Consider the following 26,406-nt stretch of genomic DNA (forward strand, 5'->3'; position numbering starts at 1 on the left):
TTTCTTCGGCAGAGACTCTATATCACACTTACAGCATAATGTAAATAAAAGGTTTTGTGAAAACGAAGCACTTCCGGTCAATTTTTAACAATGACTTGGAACATAACCAGCTTCTGACCCGGTTATGTGCTCAGCATAGGTTACCACGGTAAAAAGAGAGCCAACTGTGACACCACAATGTACATAAAGAGGTTTATTTACAATACAAAGTAATTCTTCATGTTGGATCACACATGTTTGTCATCTTTGGCAAAACTGGCATGAAAACGGGAAAACTGAGCCTCGTGTTTGAACATCAGTGATTCTGAACTCTGGTGAAGTTGATGCAGCGGCCCTGGAGAAAACAAAGGAGACACGCCATAGTCCGATTTAAACATTTAACCGCAGTCAAGTGGGAATGTAAAGTGATTTTAAATTCAACATGCTGTAAAAAAGCACAACTTATTTATCCCACCCAAGCCTTGATGCACCACTAAAGACAAAAACTGCTTTAAAATAAAGTGGAATACTCTACAATAAACCTTTCATAACACATCCATTATTAAGCTCTGAGCCCACTGGGAGGTTTTTAAAACCGTGAACTCAAAGCCCCCAAAATTTATGATGAAAAGGCCCAAGTTGCTTCTAGCTCTCCCAGCAGCTCAGCTGACGGAGGATCGATACAGTAAATCCACGTGAAGTCTCAAAATAAGACTTAAACTAAACCATTAAGCAGCCTGTAGCTCATGTGCGCTGTTTCATGACACACTCTGGAGGCGTTGGCATTTAAACTGTTATTTATAACAAGCGAGTTGATACAGCAAGCTGTTATCTATCTGTTGTGCACAAAAAAAACCCAGCAAGATTGGCACTATATTATTATTATCTGTTATCTAATCAAATCACTGGGGGATCAAGAGGGTGGATCACTGATCTAACCAATTTGATGGTTGAATACTTTTGGCAAAACTCAGACTGGTGACAGTCCAGCTGGATGTAATGAGATTTTTTTTATATGATAACATGCTGAATTGATAGCCGTGTTTCTCGTAAGCTTTTGTAATAATGCTGCTGATATTTCTTGCCTTGTCCTGAGGTGTTGGCCTCATGATTGCCACTCTGTCATATTGTCTTCTCAGTAACGCCAGCAGCGCATCAATACGTCCCTGAAGGCAAAGACATTCAAAAACATTACAAAACAGGCAACTTACAAAGGACCTAAATATTAAAGAGATCGTTATCTCACCTTGATGGGGGTGTACCATTTGGAGTGCGATGAGGGGTTGTAAACCGGAGGAGGCCTTGGTGGGGGTCGAGGAATGATGGGCTCCTCCACTTCCTCTGGCATAGTGACCACAGCATTTCTGGCCTTCTCTAGCCGGGATCCCTCCTCTGTGGACCCCTTCTGGCCCCAGCGCACCTGCAACATGTGGGCACAACTGACTGATACAGCTAACATTACTGCATCTTCACTATAGCAACATTAGCAAATCAACAACAAAAGCTTAGCAGTAAAACCTTTTTTTTTTTTTTTTATTTACCTCCATGCGTTTGATGCCTCCAGCACCCCTGCCGCCGTAGTATGAAGCATCCACTGTAGGCCACCTGTGTTTGGGCAAAGGGTCTTCTTCTGGCTCCTTAAACACAAAGTTTTTTAAAATATTTGAATAAAGTTTTATTATATTCAAAATACAAAATTATATAATACTATTCTAAAACATTCCTTTGCTAAATACTTTATATTGAGCTAAAGAGCAACAGTGTAGCCACTGGAAGAAAAAAAAACTGCCAACCATGAGACAAAATTTTAGGTTAGTATCTTGAAATTTCGCCTTAATAACTCAGAATTACTCAGAAGTTTGAGAAAATAACTTGAAATTTTGAGTACATACGAGATAATATAATTTTTTTGATAATAACTCCAAGTTTGGACTTGGAATCTACCCGCATGATACATTTCTTCTCAAAATTCACACAGGAAAACATTTATGCCACCATGATTGGAAATGATTGGATTCGATGAAGTACATGAATGTAGTCAGTAGATGCTTATCCACAAAGAGAGCCTGAAGACTTTTATGTAATAAGCATAAAAGCTTCGTTGTAATAAGTACTTCCATTTTTTTTAAATCAAGCAATTAAAAACAGAGAGAAAGGTTTTGTGTTGCTGATCAGTCTATAATCTATAGATCCAGTGGATTTACACCAAAGGTTCAGCTGCAGTGGTGGGATATTTGTCATGCAAAAACATAACTGCATTTTTAAATTTATTTATTTTACAATGAGAGAACTTTGCCTTCTGACTCATGCTCGATGAATAAAATCTGCCACCAAACCACTTCTGTCGGCTCCTTCTCCCCAGCTCCACCTACGCTCCTTCTGTATTTGCCCAAAATTGGATTTTCTCACTGCTTTTACTGCCAAAATGGCAACGGGTGGTAAAAAAATCAAAGCATCCCTTCAGTGATATGAAGTCCTTGGAAAAAGAAAATATGGCTTTAAAAAAAACAGTCAGTGGAGTACTCACAATCACAGGGGGGGGAGGAGGGGGGCGAGAGGGAGGGGGGTCTCTGATGACCTGCGAGAAACGAAACATAAATCTTATACAAAACAATAATGACATATATCTTTGACAGAAAGCAGTCTATCTGCTGAAAGACTTGCAGACTTTGTCACGGCGGTGTGCGTCGGTGTGAAGATGAGGTAGACCCACGAGCAGACACGGTGGAGACAGAACTAGGTTTCCAAAAATAAAGCGAGCCTTTATTGTGGCTGATGGCATGACAAAAACACCAGGGAACACTGAAACTGGGAAAACTAAGGGGACTAAGAACACTGTGTAAACTAAAAAGACTATGACACTCTGTGAAAGAACCATGAAAAAACTATGAACACAGAGTAACTAGGCAGGCTGTGAAACACAGTGACACAATAACGGAAACTATGAAAACATGAGGTGAGGATAACAGACGATCTGACACTGACTGAGCGGAAACACACAGACTAAATAGACATAAGGAATGATCAAGGGAAGAGTCACATGGGGAAAACAGCTGACAACAATTAACATAATGACAGGACAGGGGACGTGAAAGTAAATACAATAAACAAAAAACACAAGGCTCTTTCAAAATAAAACGGGAAACATAACGAGTCCCAGACTTGACTCGAACTTGACAAACAAAGAAAACTTGGACATGAAACATGACAGATAAACACACGAAGACTTAACATGACAATCTGACACAGAAAACTTCACACAGGGATGAGACAGATGGGGAGCTTGATAAATCATGAACTAAAACTGTAACCTAGGCATGACAGAATGTAACTAGAAAAACTGAAATGAAACTAGACTGAAACGAATAACAAAAACATCAAGAAACTCAGAATACTGGGTCACATGACCCAGGACATGGACAGACTTGTTAACACTGATGTCTGTTTATTTGTGTTTGGTGCTTATGGCCACCAAACACAAATAAACAGACATCAGGTGTGATTTACTCTTTATGCGACATCTCATCGCTGTGATCTTTTGCATTTAACCTGCCGAGGGACTGCAGATGCAAATGAGCTTTAAGCTTATTCAGTGCACCAAATAATAACATGTATGGTTATAGTGCACACGGCCCCATTTCAAACTGGTGCCTTTCACTTTACATTCATTGGACATTCAATTCCACAACAATTCATAATTGCAGTATCCGACTCAAACACCTCACTACATTTACTAGTTCCTGTGTCCTTCTGTATTTCTTTTTTTATATGCTGCTTTTAAAACGACTGCCTTCAAAATGAGTTTTGTTGTACAAAAATGCACAAGGACAAAGCTCACCACGGTGCAGCAGAGAGGCCAGAACCACCAGAGCAAACCCAGGCCCAGCAACAGCAACAAAGCCAACAGGAACCAGAGCACCCAGGTCCCATCTGACTGCAGAAAACACACAACACAACATTATTTGATCTTATTCTGTAATCTATCACAGTTACGTCAGTATGCTCTCCTGTACCTACACAAAAAAGTGTTGTATCTAAATTAAATAACAGAGGGCAGTGTGACATCATACATGCAGGTAACTCCTTCAAAACTGTTCGTGTTATACAGAATTAATGTTACTCACACATGTTGTGGCATAGATGCTCATGGGACTGTAGATGTAGGACTTTCCATGGTTTAAGCTGACCAGCACTTCAACTGATCTGTGAATAAACAGAATCACAGAACACATCATGAGATCTAGTCCCTGTTCAGAGCTCAGTGTGACACTATTGGCACTTTTACAGTTAGAATCATAGTAAAACGTGTGTGGGGTAGTCTCAAATGGATTGATTTAAATATAATTATAGTGTCAAATCATCAAATTATTATAAAGAACCAGGAGTTGCTGCAATAGGGAGTCACCATCATTTATATTCTTATCAAGTTTTGACCAGACTCCCTTATTTCTAAAGGTTGTTTGCTTTTGCAAATGCTTTTTTAACTTCATGTTCAACCCAACTGAGACTTTTCCAGCTGTGAGGGCTGAGGAGGAGAAGTAGAGAGAGAGGGATTGACTGTTTGAAGTGTAGAAGTCAAATCAACCACTCACTCTTTAAATGCCACGCTGGTCAGCCCGACTTCTGTCCATCCAACACTTTGACACAGTTTTACTGTAAACATTGTGCCTGTTTGCATTTTCAGAGAACAAATCTCAACATCAGTCAGATGAAGAAATGCTGATGAACTACAGTCTTGTAAAAAACTAAGTACACGTCGTGATTCTTAACAACAAACATTTGTACAACCACTTTTAGCAGCAATGACAAATTCTTATCTGTATAATGTTATCGGTCTCTCACATTGTTGTGGAAGAATTCTGACCCACACTTCTTTACAACATTGCTTCATTTAAAGTTTTGGGGGCATTTGTTTAAGCACAGTCTTCTTAAGGTCCCAACACAGCATGCCACTCAAGTCTGAACACCTTGAGCTTTTTCTTTTGCTGCTTTTCTTGCAATCATTGACCCAATTTCAGCCGAGCTTTAGCTCTTGGACAGACGGCTTTAACGTTGACTCTGGAATGTTCTGGTATAACGAGGAGTTAATGGTTGACTCAGTGACTGCAAGATGCCATGGTCCAGTGCCCAAACCATCATTCCTCCACCACTATCCTTGCTTGACAGTGAGTAAGAGGTGTTTGTGCTGATATGCTGTGTTTGATTTTCGCCAGACGTGGTTCTGCGCATTACAGCCAAACATCTCCACTTTGGTCTCATCTGTCCAAAGCACATTCTTCCAGAAATCTTGTGGTTTGTCCAGATGCAACTTTGCTAACCTAAGCAGAGCTGGCATGTTGTTATTGTAGACAAAGGCATTTCTCCTGGCAACGAGCCCCAATCGCTTAGTCTTTTTCTAACTGAGCTGTCATTATTGCACAGTCTGACATTGGGGTGAATATACTGGGACGTCCACTCATCTCAGGATTTTGACCTTTGTGTTGACACACACCTTCAGACTAGCAAACTTGCAGAACTTCTAGCACTAATAATCAGTTAATCAAGTGCATTTGATTATCACCTGACTGCTACTTACCCTTCTTAATTACATGAATTAAATGAATGCAAAAATTAAGGATGTACTGTAAGTCTTGTTCTTACCATTTAAAGTGCCTTGAGGTGACATGCACAAGTTTATGAACACATGTTAGCGTTCATAATGAGGCTTTATGCATCAGCTTTTGAAAATGTTGCCACACCTACAGTGAGCCTATTACATTCATGTGTAGAACCATATTTATAATCCTGGGACTTTTCTACATTATAGCTTTGCATGTTTCAAAATACAAAATAATTGTCATTTATCTAATACGGGACCTTTTGTGCTGCCTCATAGTTCATCATATAACAGAAACAAGTTATTTTAGCCCCCTTTGCTTTCTATCGAACACTTTAGCTCTGTCCACTCTCTGTGATGTCATACTATCATGTTTGTATCTGTTGATTTTCCTCCTGCCCCACTGTTGTTTTATTTCTTAAGATATCCTTGTTTTCATTGTTACATTCAGTCGTCAGTGTCATTCATATTTTCTTTAATCTCCTGTGTGTGTGTGTGTGTGTGTGTGTGTGTGTGTGTGTGTGTGTGTGTGTGTGTGTGTGTGTGTGTGTGTGGTCTTGCCTTTCCCCTCGTCAGTTATCAGATGATCTGTCTGCCCACCTTCTCTTCCCTGTGCTTCTCATGCCCTATTTTGGAATCCTGTTTAGTCTTTTCTTACCCTTCCAACTCAGAGTTTCTCTTAAAGATTCAGTATTTGTTTATTTTCTGTGCCTCTGCATCCTGTATTTGGGCCTCTGCGTCAGGCTGCGACACACACAGAGATAAGTGCAGGAAAAACTGCCTGAAAAGCCTCTGTTTATTTAAATCGCATATAACCAGAAAAAAACATATAAATAAATCTAATAAAGAAGGAAACTAAAATACCCTCCCAGTTCCCCCTTAAATTATTTTCCTGATATGGCACTTTTGATGACAGTTTCTCTTCTTTTTAATTAAAAGTCAAAATCAAGCTGCTTTCAGAGAAACTCTGAGGTACACATCATACGAAACAACACCCAGAGAAGGATTTTTCTTTCTTGGCTTTTTAAGGCAATTACAGGTACCAATAGGCTCCGTTTTTTGTTACACACACTGTGTTTGTGCTCACGTGTGTGTTGACTTACTGTCCGACCTCTTCTAGACGAATGGCTGGACAGAGCAGATACCCATCTCTCACTACTGTTGGCTTTTCAACTGAAAGGAAGAGGAGGCAAAGATGAACTCTGCAAGCCCACACAGGTGGAGGAAAAAGGTCCGTACTTTTCTACTTCAATTAGCTGCTTTGGTTTCTTGTAGCAGAGACACATCATTTAATTCATCGTTTAATTTTACATATGGCAAATTAGAAAAAAAATTAATCTTAATGTTATTGTGCAACTTCTTTGGTATGTACACAGGTTGAGAGACGCTACAAACAGAAGAAGCATTAAGCTTTTTGGCTGTTTTCTGTGACAAACTGACTGAATAAATTCAATTTTAAATTTGTAATTCGACTGCAAAAAGAAGTAAACACAAGAGATCCAGATACAGTTTTGTGTTATCTCCTCATGTCCTCTCAGTAACTCCACCCTGTGCCATTGATCTGGTAATGGACTAATGAGACAGATCATCTCCCTCCTCGTCCCTCCCTCTGCTCATGAGCACTCTGCTCTCATAATATCTCCTCTGTTCTCCAACTGAAGTCAATAAATAGCAGCCACTGTTTGCTTCTGGACGTCATGACTCTGATTTTCCACTCCAGCCCCCAGAGATCTGCACACTATACCACATTTTCACTTCAGAATTTCACTTTAATCCTCGAGTGCTTTACAGTATCAGCGTGCAGTGAACCTGTGATACTGTTTCACTTCTTTAGCAATGCAAAGACTGAATCCTTAGCATTGGCATCTAAATGCTAGCTATGCATCAGGTGTGTGAATCATAAGTGTGTGTACTTTACTGACTGTGGGTCACTTGATTGATGGTGAGGGAACAGAGTACATTGTCCATCCTTTTGGATCCGCTGAAGCCACTTCCCCTCAGGACCACGTTGAAAGACTCTGGGAAACATCAGGTAGATCACATTACTCTGACAGTGCACTTGAATGGCAGCAAAGCAAAACAATAATTATTAAACATGAAACATTGTGATCAAAGTAAAGTGACTCTGTGAGGCGATGCTTTCAGCCACATCCTGGGTCCTGGATTTCTTTCTTGAGTCTTCTGGTTTCATTATTATTCTTGGAACATTTTCCTTAAGATTTTGTTCACTTCAGGTTCCAAAGAGCGGTACTACCACGAAAACTAAGTTGGATTTGTAATTATCCAGGTTGACAGTGAAGGAAGTTCACTTCTTACCAAGATATGCTTTTATCCAGTGCCTACTGACAAAGTAATTCTCCATTAATAATCTTTTTTTTTTTTTTTAAATCAGTGAAATTGGTGTTGCAAGCAGACCTGTCCATGTTTGTGATTGGTGAAATTAGTTAAATATGATAAACACATTTGTGTGGATGCTTAGCCAGACTACTGATCACATGAGTGACTCCAGATCATGGAAAAAGATCCTGGGTATGTTGAAGTTGCTTCATAGTAAAGGTGCTTGAGTATTTGTGTGTTTTTAATGTCTGCTGAGTTCCTTCAGTGTTTCCCTGTTTTGCCTCCCTCTGTGCTGTCTATGCTGTAATGCTTTTTGTCCTCCCTCTTCTTGTTTTTTGTTCTTTCTGTGCCTTTTGGTTATTTCTCATTTCACTTTAAAAAATATGTTTTCTCTTGTGTCTCATTCAAGTTGTACTCTTGCTTCTTTTCCCTCCTTTGTGACTGTCGGCTCCCTGCTTTTCTGCTCCCTCCTGTGCCTTGTTGTTTACCTAGCTCCCAGCTTATATATACACCCATCAGGCTTAACTTTACGACCACCTGCCTAACAATGTGATGTTCCCCCTTTTGCTGCAAAAACAGCCTTGACCTGTTGAGCCATAGATGCCAATCTCTGAAAGTGTGCTGTAGTATCTGGCATGTAGATGTTAGCAGTCCTGTAAGTTGCGAGGGGGGGCTTTCATGGATCAGACTTGTTTGTCCAGCACAGATTGCTCGAATGGATTGAGATCTTGGGAATTTGGAGGCCAAGTCAACACCTGAACTCGTTTTTCTCCTTAAACCATTCTTGAAACCAGTTTTGCTTTGTGGTTGGGCACATTATCCTGCTGAAAAAGGCAAGAGCCTGCAACAATGCTTAGCTAGGTGCTACGTGTGAAAGTAACATCTACATGGCTGAACCAAAGGTTTACAAACAGAACATTGCCCAAAGCATCACACTGTCTCCTTCAGCTTGCCTTCTTCCCATAGCGCATCCTAGTAAGCACCTGCACCCAACCGCTGATGTGATATAAAAGGAACAATTCAGAAGCTCGTCTGTTGCATGGTACGCCACGGGCCACCCTTCGGTCTACATGTGCTGTGACCCGCAGTGGTCTCTGGACTATCATTTTTAACTGAGGTTGTTAAGTAATGTAAGATTAAAGATCCTACTGTTGTAGACTTTGTTATTTTTCCTTTATTATTCCATATATATATATATACATATATATATTCTTCATGCAACTCTATATGTTTGGACAAAAATAACAAACTCATTGGGTTTCATCATTACGAAACCACAGACACCTGTTCAAAATTACATGATAAAATTACATGAAGTTTTAAGACATTAAGACTACTTTGATTAAACTTACCATTCACACAAACACTCAGTGGCTCAATTGTGAAAACCTCAGAGCAAGTTTTCTTCAGGACCTGTGAGATACAGAGATACAGGACTCTGCATAAGCTCGCCATGCCACAGCCTGCACGTGAACGTTACTGCATGTCGCTGCATGGAGCGTAACCTCACCGAGTTCACCATGTCTTTGAGAGCATGAAAGCCGGACACAACTGGAAAGACTTGCTCTCTGCCGTCGGCTATTTCAGCAAGCTGTGGCCAAAGTGGAAACAGCAAAAGATTACTGATACAAAAAGCATTTCAAATTTCTGTTCTCATGTCTTTCTGCTTCTCAGGGAGGTTTTTGGCTTGTGCTTGGGCATTTAGGGAGGCAAAGTCTGCTACTAGGAGATTAAAGCTTTGGGGAGCTGGCTGAAGCTTTCATCTGCTGCTTTAACGATCGCAGGACAGGAAGTTTGCCTGGCCTTATTCAATTAGAGAATGATGTAATTACTTCCTCCTTTAGACCACATATCGTCGGTCAGTCAGCGGGCAGAAAATCAGCCATGCCCTCTGACTGCTGAAGACATTACAGATCATATGTTATGTAAACTTAAGCACTTTAAATATGTATTAGTTCATGTTACACAAATTAAGAATGTCATTCAGACTGCTGAAACATCAACCAGAAATAAACAGGGCTGGGGATGTTCAGCAACAGATGCCACATTAATTGAAATATTGTTTAGATCATTTTATGATTCTCAGCAAATGTAATTATAGATTTTGCATTGGACTGTAAATCTTATTAGCACGAAAAAAAACCCACAACAGAACAGCAGCTTTCCTCCCTCCTTTGTATTGCTTACAGTCACTGCAGTCAGTAGAAGAGTTTGCAGCTGCATAAGATTTCCTGCTTTTTCTTTTCCACCACAATCGTCTCTTTCAACCGCTCAATACTTGCACAGGAAGAAATCACAGCCTATCCCAACAAATAATAACTTCACATAAGCTGCCTGAGAAAATGTATTCAGTGTTTTTTGTTTTTTTTTACAAGAACAAATGTATCATGAACCACAAACTACAAATCCCTGACAGCTGCTTGCTGTTCAGCCCTTTGGAGGTTTTTGGATTGACACGAACAGATAAGCAAAAGGGGTCGAGGTGTGTCGATAAATCTGGGCCAGAAACAACAGCCCACTGAAGCTTTCGCACACTGACATGTATATTTACTCAGAAAGACAAATAAAAGGTGTTTAAACAAGAAACAATATCAGCAACAGTATCAAGGCCTTGAGAGTGTTCTCTTTTCCCAGTGCTGTATGGAAGAGGTAGAAAATGAAGCCCCCACACCTACCTGGCTATGGTCAAAGTCCATGACCCCGATACAGTACACTCTGGCTCCAAACTCTCTGGCTTTCATAGCCTGGGAATCACAAGAGGAAAACTTAAGCCATGATTCTACAGACATACAGTGAATCCATGTGACTTATAAAACATCAGAGTAGTGTTTTTTATTGTTACAGCTCAGCCGCAGCAAATGCTGTATATTTTAAATTACGATTAAGATTTCACAGCAAACAGTTTTGTTTGTCCAGCCAGCAGCAGCTTGTCCGGTTCATGCAACACGATACAAACGGAACAAACTGAGCCTTTCAACTTTTCTTTGGTTGAGATTTGTAACAGAGTAAAACAGAGAAGAGGGTATGAGAAGTATGTGAATTTGTGTGTTTCTTCAAACAGCCATGCTATCAAAGCTGCTTTAGGCTACTCCCTTATTCGCAAGGGGGGGTCCCCACCACAGAGGATGGCTCTGCATATCTGATATGGCTTTTTTGTTTTTTTACCGGATGCCCTTCCTGACACAACCCCAGCCCCAAAGGATTTCACTGCACTCACAAACTGTGCTATATGCTCACAACCCACATTTTGAGATGATATAGCACAAAAACAGCACATCAAGTGTCTTCAAATCCTTCCTGCGTGAAAGAACATTTGGTATTCTCAGGAAAAATTCAACAGGATGCTCATCATGACCTTCAACATAATATGGTTCTCAAATTTCATCCAGCTCCTCATTTACAGCATCTTCCACTAAGCCATTAGTGTGTGTGTGTGTGTGTGTGTGTGTGTGTGTGTTACCTCTTGTACACTCAGTTCATACGGGTAGATGTTCAGCTTGCCATCAGTAAGAACTATGATAATACTGGATGATGGTGAAGTTTGTGACTTCATTTGCTGTGATACCTGCCAAAAATACAGATTATTTAAATTTAAAAAAGCCCCAAAATAACAAACAACAATGAAAGGAAGCATCTGTAAGGAAAACAATGCATGGCAGGAAGTTGCAATACTAGAAAGGAGCGCGTACCGCTTTCAAACCTTCGTGCATGAACGTTTCACCGGCAGGTGTGATTTGGCTCAGCTTCTCCAGGCCTTCATCTATCTTAGATCTGAAACAAAAGCAATTCAATTTCAAAAAAAAAGGAAAAGAAAGAAAGATTTACTGTCTGAGTGAAGCGGAGGAGAAGGATTATAAGGAAAAGGGAAATATATACCTGTCTCCAGTTAGTGGGAGAATTACAACAGCTCTAGCTGAAAAGACGATATAAGAAACCCTCATCCTGGGGCTGGAACACACACACAAACACACTTTGTGAATACACAAATGTATATTACATGTTAGCATCATATCATGATTATGCATTCCAGTCTTGCTTAAAATAAAAACACATCGGTATCAGTGCAAGCACTTTCTTATATTTTGTATGCTCACATGCTATCATGCAGTGACACATGATACACATGCTGTCAAACAAAAATTTAACAGTCAATTAAAACAGCATTGAGTCACTTTATAAGACGTCGCACAGAAAACCACAAAGATGGTGACAAAGCAGACACAGAGTCTCGCATTAATATCAATCCGTGACATTAGTTAACAAAACAGGGACTTGCACACCAGCCACAAGGCCAACGAGATGTCTCACCACACCCTTCTTTGACAATACTATATAATGAAACGGGGTAGCAGTTTGAGTTTATTGGATGACTGGTGGAGAGAGGAGGAGAAAAGATTTTTCAGCAGCTTCAGTACTCGTGGGTTTGCCATCTTTTTACTAATCAAGTGTCAGAGCAGGTTGTTCACTGATGACAGGGTTAGCCCTTTACACGCAAAACTGGTCTTCGGCAAGACGAAGAACGCACAACGGTCCCAATGACAAACCAGACAATTTACCATTACGCACGCTAAGTTTTGCAGCTGCGAAGCTTCATGTAGCCTGTGTTGATGAAATCTGTCCACACCGATCCTGATTTAAACACCTGCCAAAGTACACAAACTATTTTGTGCTACAGTAGATGTCTCCGGGACCACGTTATGCTATGATGACAGACGGGGAAAGCGGTTTGTGCCACAGTGGTGCAGCTGGTTGATACAAAAAAAACATCAGTTAATAAATGTTAATAACATGGGAGAGTTTTGAGATGGGGAAGTGAGCCATTATCCCTGTGCCTTGTTCTACTGTGAAAGGGGGACAGGACTGCCGGTTGTGGTTGGCACCACCTTCAACATCTGCTGCATGTTTGGTTCTTATATTTAGCAGTCTGCTATTAAACTTAAAGATATCACACACACCCTCAGTGCTATTGCCCAGAGGGGTTTTGGAGCAGTTGGTTGCCTTGTGTGATGTCTAGTGCCTGAAATAGGCATGCCCTAGTTTCTGCTAGCCACTACTGTTTGAACCACTGACTCTGTTTCCTCTGTTCAACTTCTTGTATGTGCTTGAAGGGCACTCGAAAGCTTCCTTTAAATGTTCTACATTAAGTGTTTTTTTTACTATTTTCTGTAAGTTTTTATACAGAGAATGAGGAGATATTAATTCATTTGCTATTAATACTGGCAGAAAACAGCTACTCACCTAACAAACCTCCTGGTGAGCTGCTCCACAAATCCATAGATCTCATCCCAGTGTCCCCACACGCTGCCTGACCTGCAAAAACAGGCAGTGGCCGAGTGAAAAATCAAATGCACCCAAACAATGTGCTAAAATATCACTTCATTTAGCATTATTTAGCTTTATTACCAAGGATTCACAACTGCACTAGAGTTATATGAAAACACTTGGGGAGCTCCATCAATTAATCAATAAATCAGAAATTATTTATGTGCTTTATATTTTCTGCATAAGACACATATATAGTTTGATTCTGCATTTTGTGTAGTATTTTACTCCATAAACATATGAATTACAAACAGAAATAAAAATACAGTTAATAGAAATCTATTATTGTGCAAGTCTTTGCACCATTGCTCTTTTCTGTATATTCTACTAGGAAAATGTTTCAATACAGTATAAAACGCAGTTCTAACAAACTTGAAGTCGATATTTAGTGTGACCATCTTTATTCTAAAACACAGCCTGAGTTGTTCTTAGTCAGGCTGTCTGATCATTTCTTGAAGTAGTCTTCAGGATTAGTTCTCCAGGCTTCTTTAAAGAGCATTTAAAGCTCTTCTTTGGATGTTTGCTGCCTTCTGTTTTGTTCTCTGTGAAGATGATTCCACGCTGCTTGAATAATGTTGAGGTCCAGGCTCTGGGGAAGCCAATCCATGGCTTATACTGTTACACTGTGTTTTCCTCTGTCCAGGTATAATTCTACTCCACTGGCTATGTGTTTGGGATCTTTGTCATGCTGAAAAGTGAAGCTGTTGCTGATAAGATGCTTTCTAGGTGGCATTTTGTGGTCGCTCAAAATCTGATGATGTTTTTCTTTGTTCATAATTCAATCAATTTTGGAAAGATCTCCAACACCACAAGCTGCAATGCAGCTCCAAACCATGACAGAGACTACATCGACTTTTACAGATGGCTGTAGACACTCTGTGTTGTGCCTCTCACCTGACCTCCTCTGTACAGTGGGGCAAAAAAGTATTTAGTCAGCCACCGATTGTGCAAGTTCCCCCACTTAAAATGATGACAGAGGTCAGTAATTTGCACCAGAGGTACACTTCAACTGTGAGAGACAGAATGTGAAAAAAAAATCCATGAATTCACATGGTAGGATTTGTAAAGAATTTATTCGTAAATCAGGGTGGAAAATAAGTATTTGGTCACCTCAAACAAGGAAAATCTCTGGCTCTCACAGACCTGTAACGTCTTCTGTAAGAAGCTTTTCTGTCCCCCACTCGTTACCTGTATGAATGGCACCTGTTTGAACTCATCATCTGTATAAAAGACACCTGTCCACAGCCTCAAACAGTCAGACTCCAAACGCCGCCATGGCCAAGACCAAAGAGCTTTCGAAGGACACCAGGAAAAGTATTGTAGACCTGCACCAGACTGGGAAGAGTGAATCTACAATAGGCAAGCAGCTTGGTGTGAAAAAATCAACTGTGGGAGCAATCATCAGAAAATGGAAGACATACAAGACCACTGATAATCTCCCTCGATCTGGGGCTCCACGCAAGATCTCATCCCGTGGGGTCAAAATGATCATGAGAACGGTGAGCAAAGATCCCAGAACCACACGGGGGGACCTGGTGAATGACCTGCAGAGAGCTGGGACCAAAGTAACAAAGGTCACCATCAGTAACACACTACAACGGCAGGGAATCAAATCCCGCAGTGCCAGACGTGTTCCGCTGCTGAAGCCAGTGCATGTCCAGGCCCGTCTGAAGTTTGCCAGAGAGCACATGGATGATACAGCAGAGGATTGGGAGAATGTCATGTGGTCAGATGAAACCAAAGTAGAACTTTTTGGTATAAACTCAACTCGTCGTGTTTGGAGGAAGAAGAATACTGAGTTGCATCCCAAGAACACCATACCTACTGTGAAGCATGGGGGTGGAAACATCATGCTATGGGGCTGTTTTTCTGCCAAGGGGACAGGACGACTGATCCGTGTTAAGGACAGAATGAATGGGGCCATGTATCGTGAGATTTTGAGCCAAAACCTCCTTCCATCAGTGACAACTTTGAAGATGAAACGAGGCTGGGTCTTCCAACATGACAATGATCCAAAACACACCGCCCGGGCAACAAAGGAGTGGCTCCGTAAGAAGCATTTGAAAGTCCTGGAGTGGCCTAGCCAGTCTCCAGACCTCAACCCCATAGAAAATCTGTGGCGGGAGTTGAAAGTCCGTGTTGCTCAGCGACAGCCCCAAAACATCACTGCTCTCGAGAAGATCTGCATGGAGGAATGGGCCAAAATACCAGCTACTGTGTGTGCAAACCTGGTAAAGACCTATAGTAAACGTTTGACCTCTGTTATTGCCAACAAAGGTTATGTTACAAAGTATTGAGTTGTATTTTTGTTATTGACCAAATACTTATTTTCCACCCTGATTTACGAATAAATTCTTTACAAATCCTACCATGTGGATTCATGGATTTTTTTTTTCCACATTCTGTCTCTCACAGTTGAAGTGTACCTCTGGTGCAAATTACTGACCTCTGTCATCATTTTAGGTGGGGGAACTTGCACAATCAGTGGCTGACTAAATACTTTTTTGCCCCACTGTATATACAGACAAAAATTTGAACCAAAAGTTTAGATTCATCACTCTATAAGACCTGTTGCTACTGATTTTCAGTGTAGTTCTTGCATAATTCTGCATACCTCAGCCTTTTTTTTTCTCTCTTTCCCTTCGTTAAGAATGCCTTCGTGTTAGCCACTCTTCCACTGAGATCATTTCTGATGAGGCTTCAGTGAACAGTAGATCCACTGACTGAAGGGTTGTCTCTCAGGTTCTGTATCAGGACTTTGCTGGATTATTTTCTGTTCCTTAAAGATACGACTTTCAGATACTGTTCGTCTGTTGGATAGCTTTTAAGCTTCCTCTTATCTAGTTATTTTTTTAAAGACACACTGCACACCGAACTGAAGTATGTCAAGTTTTTGTTAAAAGTTATTTGGGAATCACCTTATTGCTGCATTTTTTGTAGAATCGGATAAAGAAAGAGACGGAAATTATCTTTTTGCAACAGGTTGCTAGTAACAAAGTAGTAAAAGTGGCTCTGTTTTAGGCTGTCTTGTTCATCCCTTCAGTTAGATCCCCCTTTATGCTTGAGATCAGTGTTAAGTGGCTTAACAAACAAACAAAAAAACACATCCCTCCGAAAACTAGACATGGATGGGACTGAAAATGAGTGAAAAAGTAGCCAGTGTCCACAGAGAAACTCTGAAAGACCTTCAGAAAGCCTGGAGATCTACTGCTCAAAACTAGTAGGAAAACTGTAAGAAAAATGAGGGGTGGCTCGAGACATTCGCACAACACTGTACTTTTAACATTAACGACAATAATACAGTCCGATGCAAGGATAAAATGTAAAAACAAAGAGATCTGTGACAGAATTTGACTACATCATGTTTTCCAAAAGTTACTACATTTGCAAGCGGCAGAATAAACAGAAGAGGTGAAGGGTCCGTTTATTCTGCTGGTGCATGCAGACACACAGAATAAGCGGGGAGCAGGTTGATCTGTCGCTGTTGGGAATAACAGCATAATAAGAGTGAACTTTGTGGTCACTCCTGCAGTCTAGCAGAGGAGGAACTAAACATAGCCATACATGGAGAGGACTGAGTAAGTCTCTGCCCTGGGGTAGCAAGTATTTAATTAATTAATGAATTAATGCACGGGTAAAACAGGCTAGCCTTCATGACTCACCGGTCTAAAACAAAATAAATATCAAACGCCCCATCGCAAGAAGCGTCCTCTTCTTCCAGAGATGACGAACTCACACAAACAATTGCAAGGAGTAGGATTTTGCAGCATATCCACATGCGATCCATAACCTGTGCTTCAGACTACATATCAACAACGTGTTTGGGAAATGGAAAACACAAATAAAATAAAAATAAAACCAGTCAGTGCGGTTAAGGATAGTCTCTAATCTTCACAGTTTCATCCCTGCTCACATGTTGAATCAGTGGTGTGAGAGGGCATTTGGTATTTTCCCCTTGAAGCTGCATGTTGATCATGAAATAAAATGGGCAGGGCGCACAGCTGCTCACAGTGACGCTGTCAAACTACTGCCAATGAGACGAGCCCTCGGGACGAGACGAGAGCTTCCTCCCTCTGCACTTCCGGGATTCCTTATTCGGGGGGCGTTAACAAAAATGGCTTATATATTATTAATTAATTAAGAGTTTATAGGGACGCTAAGAGATAGCATGTTGAAGTTATTTTGCATTACATATTTAGACACTAATAAAGAAAGGGTGAGTAGGCAAAAGAGGACGGTTGTGTAAAAATATTTATTCACAAAAACATTTTCCTGATAAACTTTTTAACAACTTTTATTTTGAAGATAACTTCAGTGATCTTCCTGTTTGGGGTATTTGAGACGTTTTTTCATTGATATGAGTAAAAAAAGAACATATTTTGAAATATTACATTCGGCTGAGCTTGTTTTAGGAGCCTTTTCTACTATATAAACTCGAGTCTCTTCTTCTTCCTACTTAAATCGCTTCAAGATTTAGCAAAAAAGAGTAATCGGTAATGGCGTGTCTTGTTGTAATACAGGTCTAACTGACTCATAAATCACCCTTTCATGAGATGAACTTTATGCTTCGTGTCTCAAACAAGTGCATCGTGCTCTTGTAAATCTCTTCCAGATGGAAACAATTGAAAATGCAAACACAACGCCCTCGGTGCGCAGGGTTGATTTGTTGTTTTGCATGAACACTTGCATCTTCCTTCCAAGTGCTGAAATTAAGTCCCCACCTTTGCTCAGCGACACACGGAGACTTTGTTTTCCAACACAGTATATATAAACTTGTATAGTCTTTAACACCAGCCCCCCAGGAGCTTTAATCTTGGAGACTAAAAACATTTTTAATTCATTCCTGGAGTTCTTTTGTGAGCGAGTGCTGTAATCATGTGTCTGCACTCTCTGTAGGGATGTCCTCACAGCCTGTGGCTTAGTGTCAACTTTCAAGAGGATGAAGTCATGACAATGCAACTCTAATAACATACCAAAGTCACTGCGTCAGCGAAGAGGAATCTATTCTCTTCTGATGGCTGTTTAGGTCATGATCATGGTCCATGTTTTTGTATTTTATTATTTTTTATGTGGGTGTGGTTGGAAGAGGAGACAGCAGGGCTCTGGATGTTAGATGCTCCTACTGACAATACTCCGATAATACCAACTCAAACTGGATTTTATTTATTGTTTCAAGTTATAGTGGAGACCCCAAATTTTCTAAAATCTCGAGCCATCATCTATTTCCCATTTTGCTTGGAAATGGGAAAAAAGAAGAAGTGACTTATCGAAACACATGCAAGCATAAACTGAAATACAGTAATAAAAGGCAAAATCAGAGTTTGTACAATTCTTATGAGCTTGAACGGTCAATATTTGGTGTGGTTACCTTTATTTTCCTACACAGCCTGAACTCTCTTTCGCTTTCTTGTAGTTCAGGAATAGTTCTTTAGGCTTCAGAAAGACTTCCACAGCTTCTTCTTTGGATGTTTTCTGCCTTGTATTTTGATCTCTAGCAAAATGATCCTGCAGTGCTTCAATAATGTTGAAGTCTGAGCTCTGGAGAGGCAGTAGATTAAGAAAAAGCATCCAATCTCCAAAGAAAGACTAAAAGACCTTCAGAAAGGCTGGAGGCTCAAGACCATCCATTAATTTTCCTATTTTCGTTCAAGATCATGGCTTGCTCAAGACCACTTTCTTGGAGATTTTGGCTCTGTAGCAAATAGATATCAACATCACAAAACAGCTATTTGCTTTAATATTTCACAATTTTTAAATAACGTAAAGCAGCTGCTAAAGGATTTGTCATGTTCAGGCATTATGGTAGGATGATGTTTGACAATTTACAAACATGGGTAAGAATTGTAGATCTGAGAAAATGAAAATAACTGCTGTAGTTTTTGGTTTGTTTGTTTGTTTTTCTCGTGGGATGCTGGTAAGACTTAAACAATGTGCAACAGTCTCAGTGAAAGCAAAAAGTCAGTATTTTTTAGGTGTGGTCACCAGTCAAACTTATTAAATAAACAAGCCGCATTATAATTAAATGGTCCACCAATGCTTGGGCGTGATGCCTCTTGGGAAGTGTTCAAACCGCTAAAATAAAAGATGCAGTTTGAAATGCATTCCTTTGTAGAGAACAAGGCCTTAATTAACCTACATCAGTAATTAGGATACATTTCCACAAATTATTATTATCATCGTCGTTGTTGTTGTTGTTTTCATTTCAAGTTTAATAAAACACCGCAGGGTGAAATTCTCCGCAGCCACCAGTTGGTGGCAGCATTGTGCCGTTTCATTGTTTACCATCAACGTCAAAAGAAGAAAGACAGGTTTTGCGGGTAGTGTGTCTGTTCACTAAAATGTAACATTATTACTGACGTGTCAGGTTAAAAGCCATCCAGATATGGCTGAACTGTGTGAACGGGGACATCGAAAGTCGGAGTGGGACTAATGGTGAGTTCTGTAACCCCGTTTCACATCACTTTAGCGGACTAGCGTGCGCATTAGCTAGCATGGCCCAACAATAACAAACGGATTGACGTGCGAGTCGGGCACGCTAGTGTGTTTAGTTTGCTGTTTTAAGGGGTTTAGTTATAAGGGAAAGATATGCGGAGAGCCTGTGGACTTAACTGAGAATGTGGTGCTGGTGGTGGTGAGATTTGAGAGCTTTTAAGGAGGTAGGGTTAGGGAATAGATGAATACACACACACAAACGACGGTAACCCTGATCCTGTACATAACATAATGTCAGCACTGATTTCAGATAGAGGAGGACTTGTTTTACCATCCTAGCACACTCCCTTATAAATCCTACCTTTCCTTTTTCCATATGCAGCCTTAGCCTCCCTCAGCTTGCCTTACACCGCCAGAGGAGCCCCGAGCAAGATGCTGCTGAAGATGCCCCAGAAGCTGCTGAAGACTGCCCACTACATAGAGCTGGGCAGTTATCAGCACTGGCCGGTGCTGATACCCCAAAGGATACGACTGTACACTTACGAACAAATCCCCCTCTTCCTGAAGGAAAACCCCTACATCACAGACGGCTACAGGGCTCACCTGCCCTCCAAACTCTGCCTGAAAAGGTGCTGGGAATACTGCAAAATCAAGCTTATGCATTTCACCTCTGGCCTTTACTGTTATTTATCTTTCTTTGAGTTGCCCAACTTTGTAGATATAAATATATAGCATTACAGACCAGAAGGGGGAAAATTGAGTGATTATATCCATACATTTGCACATAAACCATGCACATGCAAACATCCTGCACATTTCTTTTGCAGTATTTTTATTCTGTCCAATGAGACGGTGAATATCTGGAGCCACCTTTTGGGTTTCCTGCTGTTCTTCTCTCTGGGAGTCAACGACCTCTTGTCTGTCCTGCCAGCTTCTGGAGCCAACAGAGAAGACTATGTCATCTACGCTATAGGACTCTTCTGTTTCCAGGTAAGTTGTGTGTATGTATGCAAGATGGTTTTTGAGCTTCCTGTGAGCTGGTTTTAATGATTTGTTTCGTCGCTGCAAAATTACAAATCACTTTCTTGATTTAAAAATAATCATCCCTCCAGTCATAACCATAGATCAATAAATGACATAATTAAATAATGTTGAAAATAGGAATAAAAATACCATAAAAACAGGATAAATGCACATGTCATTCAGATTGTAGCATTAAGCAAAATGTATATGAAAGAGAGTGCTGTGTAAACTAGTAGCCTGCTAGTAGTTTGATTGCCTCATATTTGCATAGAGATTGAAGTTGTTCAATTGCTTTTTGTCATTGTTTGTATAGTAAACGACTAAAACTACAGTTTTGAGCTGCTCCTTATGGCTGATCACCTGAATCCATCTCACCCTATCGCTAGCATCCTACTCTGTCATGCCAATCCTCTGCATGTCATCCTCATGGCATTCTTTGCCATTGTTGCTCCCTGATCAGCAGTCTATGGCCCAAGCTGATTCTAAAGTCTTTTCTCTTTCCTGCATTTAGTTAAAGAGAGGGCTGTTCACTATTTATTTGCTTCAAGTATAACACTCAGCTTCACTCGTCGTCAGTGCACAAGTATGAATGCAAACGGTGACACCACCCACCAGGGCAAAGGTTGTGCAGGGAGTCAAAACTTGGCAAAAATCCACCTTAATTCCTGTGAGGGCATGTCCAGACAGTGCATTAATCAGGCAGCTGTACACTTCTCTGTGCAAAAATAAAGCACTTTCTCATGAATGTTTTCTCATGATTCTTTTCTTATTGTGCATTTTTTGTAATGAATCTTTTAGCTGGCATGAGATGTTTCTGTTTCCAGATATTGTTTGTGAAGCAGTTTTATTTTACCAGGGTAGCTTTGTGCAATTGCATGACTGAACAAACCTATTAACATAGGTTTCATGTTTCTTGCTACAGGTGCACTCAGGTCACTGCCACCTTCCCAGGTGTGTAGATAGAAGTAGCTGTGAAGTTTAGAGTTCCTGTTGACAGATAGCGGATTTTGACATTTTAGCTGTGTATTTGTTTATGTTGTAAGTTTCACTCGCAAATGGTTTGAAATCTTTTAATATAGTGAATAACTAGTCAGTGTAATTCTTATGTAGGTATAATGTACCCATGTGGTAAAGGAACACAAAGTTTTTCGTGTAGTCACAAATGTGATTAGCTTGATGGATGCATAAAAATGCTCTATACGTAAAGAAATTGTCGAAAAACATTTGCATCTGGTGCTGTGTGCTTCCCTCTCAGGTTTGCATGCTGTGTTCAGTGGGGTATCACCTGTTCTCGTGTCATCGATCGGAGAAGACTTGCCGCCGCTGGCTGGCGTTGGACTATGCAGGCATTTCTGTTGGCATCCTGGGCTGCTATGTACCTGGGATCTTCTACGCTTTCTATTGTAATGCTGTAAGCACAAACATTAGTATCAGGTTGCTGGCTAATTCCTTTTCCTTTAAGATATGAAACTGGAGATCCTCAGGCTCATATTGCGCTGTGTTTTATATTGTCTGTTACTTCCCCTGGTTGCAGTTTTGGCGGCAGGTCTACCTGCTGACAGTGCTGTCCCTGATCCTGGCCGTCTTCAGCGCTCAGGTCCACCCTCGTTACCTCAGCAATGACTGGCGTTGGATACGGATGTCAATCTTCTGTTGCGTGGCAGGTGTTGGCACGATTCCTGCCTGCCACTGGGTCTGGCTCAATGGTGGTTTCACCTCCGATGTTGTGCAGGTCAGGAAACAAAGCTTGTGCGCTGTATGTTCGCTGTATCGTTTTAGAGCTTTATTACAAGCCGTTTCTGCTGTGATGCTGTTACTATGGTTTTAACCCAGAAATGAGGATTTTCCCTGTGTACAATAAATCTTTCCTGTCTCTGTTTCAGCTGTTTCTGCCTCGAGTTATAATAATGTACTTGATTGCTGGTTCTGCCTTCCTGTTCTACGTCACCAAAATCCCTGAGCGATATTTTCCTGGTGAGTTTTGCTTGTCTGCGGCAGCATTTGTGTCTGTTTGCTTTTGGCTTTACAGAGTGAACGATTTTGATATCAACTTTTCAAGTATGCATTCACCCATCCAAATCATTGTATTCAGGCATTCCAATCATTTCTATTGCCACAGGTGTATAAAAGCAAGCACCTAGGCATGCAGACTGCTTCTACAAACATTTGTGAAAGAATGGGATGCTCTGGCCAGGTAACCTGATAGGATGCCAACTGTGGAAAAAGTCCTGTCGTGAAATTTTCTCACTATTAAAAATTCTACAGTAAACTGTTAGGAGTACAAAGTGGAAGCCAGTGGAAAAAACAGCAACTCAGCCATGAAGTGATAGCGTTATAGCTACGTAAATTAACAGAGTGGGGTCAGTTGATGCTGAGGTGCACACTGTGGAGAGGTTTCCAACTTTCTGCAGAGTCAATCGCTACAGACCTTCAAACTTCACGTGACATTCGGATGAGCTCAAGAGCCGAGCGTATAGAGCTTCACTGAAAGGGTTTTCATGGTGAGCCTTACATCACCAATCGCAATGCATAGCATCACATGCAGTGGTGCAAGTTACGCAAAAACTGGACTCTTGAGCAGTGGAAACGTGTTCTCTGGAGTGACGAATCACACTTCTCTATCTGGCAATCCAGTGAACGAGTCGGGTTCATTTTCATATGAAAAGGAGCTGATCTGACCCTTCTCCGTCAGTTAAACTGTTATCATCATCATTCTGGGTATGAAGTTCCTGCTCTGAGGCTTCTCAGGCCGTAGATCTTCCTACTTTATGTCTCTTAGCCATAACTCACACGATTCACAAAACATGATCAGAAGTGGAAAATTACAATGAAAGCTACTCAGCTGTTATCCTTACCACACCTATGTGCCGATGCCCGTTCACATTAGGAACCATTTTCATGATACATGATGAAATAAGCAGCTTTAAAAGAGTGAAGTTGCTTTGAGAGTGACAGAGTACTGAAGTTGACCTTAATGGTCTTGAGACCTACAGTTAAAAAAAAGCATTTGAGGAAGTAAGCTGGGAGTATCAGGAATGTAAGATGACATGTCACAGTGTGACTGCTGCTAGATCTGGGTTGACAAACTAACCAGTAGGACAGGAAATGACACCCTGATCAACGGACACAGACTGGTACAAACTTAAGTGGAGTGGAGGAACGTAAATGTAAGTGTAAAACAAAATGTTTGCAATTCCAGCAAAGAAGGAAATCGGGTTTGTTGCAGCAGAAACTTATTTGTTTTACCATGACAGACCCGAGCGGGTATCAGGCAGTGTGGCGTACAATAAAGTTTGCTGAAGAAGATTGCTGGGATCTTGCAGTGTGCAGGCCTCTTCAGATCATGTTCATAATTCTAGACACATGGTCTGTTAAACTTCACCGCTCTGTCTTTGAAAAGAATGGTTTGATCTTCATGTGGATTATACAAAACACAATGTATGGAGGGAAAAAAGTTCCCACTAGAGGCCAAAATTGTCAGGCAATGCTCTGGATTTTCTACGAGTCTGTTCTGGGCAGTCAATATGATAAGAAAGGCACATCAATTCAACCATATGTTTTTAAATTTGTGTATATATATATATATATATATATATATAAAAACTGGGATATTTATAATTAAAGCTATTTTGTAACTTTGTAATATATTGTATTTTTTAATTTAGTTGAGTTAGTTACTGTTCTTACTGTCTTGGAGCAGCTGGGACCACATCATTTCCTCTGGGACTAATAAAGGATTCTGATTCTGAAATGCTAAATATAAAGTGCTTTAAGCAGAAAAGAGCTGTATAGGGATCAGTCCATTTACCAGTCAAATAAACTGCTTAATGAACTTAAACAGGAAATGGTGAATTTATGTGGAAACAGAAATATTAATGATTAAGAGGGTACTGTATACACTGCCATGACAACGACACACCAGACATTTCATTTTACAGTACGATGAAGCCATTAAACTCTCTGACCGCTACAGAGTACGCGTCCCATCCATCCATCTGTTATTTGTTTTCCCTTTAAACGATTGAACTTCTTTCAACAACAGTTCTACATTATGAGAATTAATAAATGCATTATATTTACACTTTATTTTTTCTTTTTCCAGGCCAGCTGAACTACCTGGGTGCCAGCCACCAGGTGTGGCACATACTTGTGGTGGCTATGTTTTACTGGTGGCATCAGACGGCTGTGTACATCATGCACTTTAGACACAGCCAGTCCTGCCCAGCGCAGACCACCAGGAGCTAAGTGAAATTCATCATGTAACTGCAATGTAAAGCTGCCTAAAAACAACACAATAATAAGAAGAACCGTATTTTTGTGACCTCTACCTTGTCAACCTAACGACAAGGTACTTCTGAGTACCGGCGGTAGAAATAAAGGGGCTTCTTTATCGTACGCCCTCCGTCACACTGTTCAACTCACCTGTGCGTACCACTCGCAGATTATCTTCCCAATCTGAAGTCCACATTAGGGATTAGAGCAGCAGCACAGCCTCAGTAAGAAATATGTCTGACACCCTTCACTGTAATTTAACTGTCCAAAATAAAATAAAATGGATGAACACATCATGTCAGCCACTGCATGCATTAAAGGAGAATGAGCGGATGTGATTACAGACAGCTGACCGATTGACACAAACATATAGCATGTCAGTAAAATGTTTGGCCACCAGGTGTCCCCAGAACAGCTTAAATTCAGCTTGAAATTAGTTCTAAACCTCTGCTGGAGGGATCGAACACTTTGGTTTTTTTTAATAATGAGGCATATATAAATATGCCGAGAGGGTACCTGCATCCCACGGCTTAGCAGAGCCACTGGAGGTGGAGGTTGGTGCTGGGATTGTGTTTGCTCCCTAAGGACTGTGAGCTGATGTTAGATGTGGTCGGCCACACTAACTCAGCCCCTAAAGCACAGAAAACAGTGAGCTCTATTAGATCAATGCATGAAACTGTATTTTTTGTATTCGTAGAAAATATTTGGGTGATAAAAGCATTTTCTCATGGTTGTTTATGATTGTAGTTTTTGTACAGAAGTGTTGGTAAAAAATATCAATAGGTATTTTGAATCCTTTGAATCTTACTTCTTAGTCTGTGGGAAGAATTATTTATTTTAATTTTGTTTATTTTTTGCCTTGCTTTGTTGTTGGTTCTGTGTGAAATGTCTTGATTAAGAAGTGGGAATGACAGAAAAACCCAAGGGAGCTGAACGTTACCGTTTGGGTACTGCGAGTTACCTCTCTTTGGTAGAAACAGTCACTCAGTACTTGCAGTATTTTTTTTTTATATTTGAACACATATGTTGGGAAAAAAAACTTTAAATGCTGCAAAGTTGCAAAGCCAGTATATAAAATCAAAGCTGTTGTTATCAGCTGAGAGAAACAGACTAATCTTAATGCTAAACTCATTTTTATCATTGAGATGATGGGTATATATTTTTTAGTCTTCAGTCTCATCTTACATAATTTGGGAGTCTGATTTCAGTCGTCCTGCTGTAGCTTACTTACAGTTCACCTCACTCAGCACAGCTCATCAGAGAGGTGCTAAGTGACCTGTGGTTGTCTATCTATTGCAATTGTTTGATCAAATTATAGGATTGTGCATTTATCTCTACTGGCACGCTTCCAGTTTTGATATTGTGCCCTATTGTAAAACAGATCAGCCACAACTCACAGGAGTTTTAATGTGGTGGCTGATATGAGTCTGACGAGAGGAAACAAG

General features: G+C 40.5%; 2 protein-coding genes across 2 annotated transcripts; one reads left to right on the forward strand and one right to left on the reverse strand.

Annotated features, from left to right (window-relative positions):
* Window positions 1-192: 192 nt before the first annotated feature.
* LOC146628781 (anthrax toxin receptor 2-like) lies at window positions 193-17,160 on the reverse strand. The gene is made up of 17 exons (XM_085359698.1): window positions 16,897-17,160; window positions 13,151-13,222; window positions 11,789-11,860; window positions 11,602-11,683; window positions 11,373-11,477; window positions 10,588-10,656; window positions 9,423-9,503; window positions 9,265-9,325; window positions 7,498-7,593; window positions 6,679-6,748; window positions 4,104-4,182; window positions 3,818-3,913; window positions 2,507-2,557; window positions 1,521-1,616; window positions 1,226-1,399; window positions 1,065-1,145; window positions 193-334 (listed from the first exon to the last, which is right to left on the reverse strand). Exons 1-17 carry the CDS (start codon window positions 17,019-17,021, stop codon window positions 296-298), a joined length of 1,449 nt encoding a protein of 482 aa, XP_085215824.1. The 5' UTR covers window positions 17,022-17,160; the 3' UTR covers window positions 193-295.
* Window positions 17,161-19,529: 2,369 nt separating this feature from the next.
* LOC146628782 (progestin and adipoQ receptor family member 3-like) lies at window positions 19,530-25,713 on the forward strand. Its single transcript, XM_085358076.1, has 7 exons — window positions 19,530-19,666; window positions 20,049-20,295; window positions 20,494-20,656; window positions 21,945-22,100; window positions 22,224-22,421; window positions 22,573-22,663; window positions 24,792-25,713. The coding sequence occupies exons 2-7, from the start codon at window positions 20,099-20,101 to the stop codon at window positions 24,932-24,934; spliced, it is 948 nt and encodes a 315-aa protein (XP_085214202.1). The 5' UTR covers window positions 19,530-19,666; window positions 20,049-20,098; the 3' UTR covers window positions 24,935-25,713.
* Window positions 25,714-26,406: the final 693 nt, after the last annotated feature.

The sequence above is a fragment of the Diplotaxodon limnothrissa genome, linkage group LG7 (assembly GCF_057381915.1).
Source record: "Diplotaxodon limnothrissa isolate DT_005_m linkage group LG7, D_limnothrissa_male_GT1.1, whole genome shotgun sequence".
Taxonomy (NCBI): Eukaryota; Metazoa; Chordata; class Actinopteri; order Cichliformes; family Cichlidae; genus Diplotaxodon; species Diplotaxodon limnothrissa.

What these genes read in the sequence shown, in the direction of transcription:
- LOC146628781 (XM_085359698.1), bottom strand. Translation starts at nt 17,021, where the DNA reads ATGGATCGCATGTGGATATGCTGCAAAATCCTACTCCTTGCAATTGTT. An exon ending in CATCAATCAAGTGACCCACA is followed by an intron (nt 6,749 to 7,497) that starts GTCAGTAAAGTA and finishes TCTTCCTTTCAG; the next exon opens with TTGAAAAGCCAACAGTAGTG. An exon ending in CTCCTCCCCCCCCTGTGATT is followed by an intron (nt 1,617 to 2,506) that starts GTGAGTACTCCA and finishes TTTGTGTTTAAG; the next exon opens with GAGCCAGAAGAAGACCCTTT.
- LOC146628782 (XM_085358076.1), top strand. Translation starts at nt 20,099, where the DNA reads ATGCTGCTGAAGATGCCCCAGAAGCTGCTGAAGACTGCCCACTACATA. An exon ending in TCCAAACTCTGCCTGAAAAG is followed by an intron (nt 20,296 to 20,493) that starts GTGCTGGGAATA and finishes TTTCTTTTGCAG; the next exon opens with TATTTTTATTCTGTCCAATG. An exon ending in TCACCTCCGATGTTGTGCAG is followed by an intron (nt 22,422 to 22,572) that starts GTCAGGAAACAA and finishes TCTCTGTTTCAG; the next exon opens with CTGTTTCTGCCTCGAGTTAT.